Source organism: Anarrhichthys ocellatus, unplaced genomic scaffold (assembly GCF_004355925.1).
Source record: "Anarrhichthys ocellatus isolate YVR2014 unplaced genomic scaffold, GSC_Weel_1.0 scaffold104, whole genome shotgun sequence".
NCBI lineage: Eukaryota > Metazoa > Chordata > Actinopteri > Perciformes > Anarhichadidae > Anarrhichthys > Anarrhichthys ocellatus.
The window spans coordinates 963,787-968,805 of record NW_022280134.1 but is presented as its reverse complement, the minus strand read 5'-3'; the positions used below and the strand labels follow the sequence as shown (position 1 = coordinate 968,805).

The 5,019-nt window shown below is 41.5% G+C and overlaps 1 protein-coding gene across 1 annotated transcript in view; it reads right to left on the bottom strand.

Moving 5' to 3' along the window:
• Window positions 1–392: 392 nt before the first annotated feature.
• Window positions 393–5,019, bottom strand: part of LOC116399205 (regulating synaptic membrane exocytosis protein 2-like) — a 7,300-nt gene continuing 2,673 nt past the window's right edge. Inside the window, exons 3-6 of the mRNA XM_031876174.1 lie at window positions 2,556–2,668; window positions 2,278–2,379; window positions 1,984–2,123; window positions 393–685 (exon numbers count right to left, since the gene is read on the bottom strand). Of these exons, the coding sequence (XP_031732034.1) occupies window positions 467–685; window positions 1,984–2,123; window positions 2,278–2,379; window positions 2,556–2,668 (574 nt within the window). The 3' untranslated portion in view covers window positions 393–466. The remainder of the gene's footprint in view (window positions 686–1,983; window positions 2,124–2,277; window positions 2,380–2,555; window positions 2,669–5,019) is intronic.

Below are 5,019 nucleotides of genomic sequence, written 5' to 3'. Positions count from 1 at the left end.
GGGGGGGCACATCCCTATCTCTGATTGGAGCTGCACCAGAATGGAAGGAGAAAAGAAAAGACAGAAAAACATCAGCAAGAGGTGAAGAGTTTCAGACAGGATCCTCCACTGCTGCAGCTGCAGAGGAGAGAAACAAAGAAAGCAAAGCTTCGAAAAAACAAAGAGGAATACGGACGAGGAAAGAGGGAAGGTGTGAGACGTGATTGTCGGACTCCAGCTAGGCTTTGATTGGCTAGTTCTGTCTCTGTCTCTCACTCTCTCTCTCTCTCTCTCTTTCTCTCACACACACACACACACACTCCTCTCTTGTTCCCTGTTGCTCCGTCTGGCTTTTTCATTGGTTGACCGAGGGCCCGTCGTTCTCGCCCTCTGCTCAGTCCCGGTCCATTAGCTGTGGTCCATTATTTTGTCATTTAAGGGATATTGAAAGGGGAAGGGAGGGGGGAATGCGGTCGCCACTCGGTCACTACGACCGAACGCCGTGTGGCGGTCCTGAGTTGTCCAGTGACGTCTGAGACGCCAGTCGCGTGAGCGGGGCTAATGTAGGGTCCACCAATGAGGATGGTGGAAACAGTTTGTACCAGCCAATCACCGTGCTTGAGAGGTCCAGCTCCTCCAATAAGATCTGTGCTACACCCATGAAGCATTTGTGGTCCAATCGTCCATAGTCACCCCATACTATCACCTGGAGGAGAGAAAAGAAGAGACGAGTTAGGCTACTTAAACCCAGTTTAGGTGTAAACTTGAAGTCCACTTTTAACTCTATATTAATATCAGTTTATCCCTGGTTTCATTCTAGTTTAATTCTAGTTTAAATCCAGTTTAATTCAGGATAAATCCTGGTTTAACTCCAGTTTAGCTCAGGTGGTTTATATCCTGCTTAAAATCCAGTTCTATTCAGGTTTAATCCTGGGTTATTTCGGGTATAATCCTGGTTTGTTTAGTCTGCAAAGCATTGAGCTGGGGAAAGACATACAAATTATGGATATGTTTATATATTATTTCTTTACCCCAAAAATGCAGCCATGTGGACTCCGAGGCTTCAGAGTGACAAATCTGAAGTCTTTGAGACAAGTTCAAGTTAAGTCTCAAGTCAAGTCAGTGGCAGTAATGTTTTAACTTTGTATTTAAGTTACCTGCCACTCTAGTATTTTGTCAGTAAATCATTTCGTACTCTTACTCAAGTTACAATTATTATTTTTACTTCTACTTGAGAACTTGTTTTTGCAACATCAAAGTTGAGTCCTAAACAATTAAATATATGCCAAGTTATTCGAATTAATCTAATTTAAGTCGCAACTTCTTGAGTACACTGAGAGACGGTTTCAGTTGTTTTCCTTTTAAAGCTGTGTTAAAGGACCAGTGTGTAAGATTAAGGGGGAATAATTGCCAGAAATGGAATTTCATATTCATAATTATGTTTTCATTAGTGTATAATCACCTAAAAGTAAGAATCGTTAGTGTTTTCCTTAGCTTAGAATGAGCCCTTCGTGTCTACATGAGGAGTGGGTCCTTTTCATAGAGTCGGCCAAGTTGCACCGCCACGTTTCTACAGTAGCCCAGAGCGGACAAACCGAACAGTGACTCTAGAGAGAGCCTTTCACGGTTTTGTATTACCTTAAGGCCACCGTAGTTCTTCAACGCGCTTGGAAACGGAGGGGTGAGTGAAGGGGCATTCAGTACGTTGCAATCTGCAACCTCACCACTAGATGGCACTACATTCTTCACACTGCCCCTTTAAATTCGCTTCTCACAGCAGTTTAGTTTATTCAAGTCGAAAGTCGAAAGTCTACAGCTCCGGCATAGAGACAATTACACTACTATGATCTGTTGAACCATGGCCTAAAAGCGTTCTTTACTTCATGCAGTTAATCAAAATAAGTTGAGATTTAAATCTTTTTATGGGCATTCTCATTACAAACAGAGCAATGGTTGGTCGTTTCAGTCTTTTTGAGATTAAAGTGAAGACACGCAGAAGATTACCTGAAGCACCTTGCCCTGGGGACTCTCCTCGAAGAGCAGGTGCTGCTGGTAGAGTGGCTCCAGGGTCTTTCGTGCAATCTTGGTTTTCTTTTTGGCTTTACAAGTTCCAGTATCCAGCAGGTACACCTTGACGTAGGGAGCTGAGGGTGTGGGGACGGGGTTTAGAGGGAGGGGAAAGGGAGAAAAGAGGGAGTGCAGATAGAAGGATGGAGGGAGAAGCTTTGTCAGGGTTGTGCCTGTGTTTAAGTTTGACATTCAAGCATCTTGTTTAAGGTGTGTGTGTGTGTGTGTTACCTGGGAGGGATTTGGAGCCTGGTTTGGAGGTAAGGCCTCGAGCCCTGATCACCTCCACCTCCAGCTGACCTTTCTTATCCATCAAACCGATCTGAACATCACCTGTGTGTATAGGAGGATATGTTTTTAAATCAGCACATACACAGTATATACAGTATGGTGGAGATGAAGTTGTATGTGTAAAATCGAACCTTATATCTGTAGTTTTCATTTTTGCATTACAAATGTAGAAATTTCTGGGTATGGAATGTGCGGTTTCAGAGGGAGCCATCACTCACCCATGGCAGGCGTGGCCAGTGTTTGCCGGCCAACCAGCTGACCGGGGCCTAAACCGTCCAGGAAGTCACTGAATTGACTGTCGGCGCCCAACCGCATACCTGAGAAGATCAGACTGACACACGCACACACACACACACACACACACACACACACACCCACACAAAATTATTCAATAATCCCTACATCATCGCTCAAAACACTCCATAAAATGTAATTAAAGGTACAAAAATATGTTCGTAAAAATGGGTCTCTATTAAGTGCTTTTTTGGGGGGTTTTCGAGTGAGCAACAATCAAACAATTCAATTCAATGTATTTTGTATAGCCCAAAATGACAAATCACAAATTTGCCTCAGAAGAAGATACCTGCAAGTAATTATTGGGAAGTGGTTATGGCACAGTGTGTGTCTGCTCGTGATGCATTCAGGCACGTTACACACGTAAAACGGCATTAAAATAGACGCAAAGTGTAAAAAGTACGCTTCAAGTCAAGCTTATGCGTTTGGCGCAGGTTACCTGGCCTGTGTAGAGAGCCGGATTGATAATACAGAATTGTATCTACAGCTATGCATGCATCTCCGCAAGGCTGCTTTGAGCTAAATGCCAATGTAATTGCCTAAGCTATGAACATGGCAGCAGACAATAAAAGACGCAGCATAAAGCAGGTATAACTCATTCGCTGTGAAGCAAAAGCCTATCAGCGTTGAGATCTCCTCCTGTCATCGCTGACGTCCTGACATTGTTGAACCAGAAAAAAATATACTGTAGTAGGGGTTTTCTCAGAGCTCTACGATACCTCATATTAGTAGAGAGCGGACGAAACTATGTTTAAAAATGCATGTGTATGAACCATATGGTATAAACAATAACGACGTTCCCATATTTATGCCTCGATACGGTTATTTTGAGTTTTGATGGAGCAGCTACAATGTTAGCATAGCCTAGCACCGATCGATCCGGGCTCCATTCACAAATTAAGAATTTTAAAAGTTGTTTGAATTGTCGCCTTGCGGAGAGAACTAACAAAGCATGGATTTAGACTTTTTACAAATTGGCATCATCATGTAGTTTGATTCAGATCCCCGTCATGGAAAGTCAAGTTTCCATAAAATTGGCTTCGAATTGAAGCTTTTAGACCAGGGGTCGCCAATTGGCGGACCGCGGTCCGGATCCGGACCCAGGACCTAAAATCGATTTTATTTTGACAGGGCGCTTCTATTTTAACCGGCGCAGCTTTTTCAGCCTTGACGGCACTTGTTGAGCGGTGCAGGAAACGCACTGACCAATGCGTTGTAAATCACATCACGTGATGCGGCTCAGCCAATCAAATATGGGTATTCTGACAAGTTTCCTGACTGGAGTGATATGTACACACACCGGGGCAGAGACGAGGAAAGAGAAGGAAGAGCAGGAGAATAATACATGAGTCAGAGGAGTTCACATGACGTTCTCCAAAAAGAAAAAAGAGACCAGAGTCTTTAACCAAGAATGAACAGACTCTTATAGGTTTATTCTTCACACGGACAGTTTATAACCAGTGTGTCTCATATGTTCAGAGACCGTGACGATTATTAAAAGCGGTAAATGAAGCGACACTACCAGACAAAGCACAACTCTTTTGAGCAAACGTACCCACTCACATCTGAATGAAGTCACAGAAAATAAACCTAAGAGTCCAAAATGATCAGAATCCTAACAAATGAATTCACTGCCCAACAATGATGTTAACAGAGAGAATAGAGCTGAAACAAGTGGTTTAATAAACACAGATAAAGTCCATGCACAAACATTTCTCTTTTTAGAAGATGAGAAAAATATAATATTGTGGCTTTTTTGATTGACATCACTTCACACCTGAATGAACTGAATTTAAAGCTGCAGGACAATTCAGTGAAATTAATTTTTCTAAAATGAATTACTTTATTTTAAGATGCACATTTTTGAAAAGCTTTCTGTTATGTCAGTTATTCTTTAATCCAGCTCTTATTTTACTTGAAAGTAGAGGACATGTATTTATGTATTTCTATGTATTATATATAATCCATCCAGTTAAATTTGTAAACTGAGAATATTTGTTAAAATATAATTGATGTGCACGTTCTTTATTTGATTTGACAGTTGTTGACTACACAGACACGTTACTACTACTAGACTATATACAGTTGTGTGAAAAAGTGTTTGCCCCCTTCCTGATTTCTTATTTTTTTTGCATGTTTGTCACACTTAAATGTTTCAGATCATCAAACAAATTTAAATATTAGACAAAGATAACACAAGTAAACACAAAATGCAGTTTTTAAATGAAGGTTTTTATTATTAAGGGGGAAAAAATCCAAACCTACATGGCCCTGTGTGAAAAAGTGATTGACCCCCCCCTGTTAAAACATAAATGAACTGTGGTTTATCACATCTTTGGAAAGTTCAATTTCTCTAGCCACACCCAGGCCTGATTACTGCCACACCTG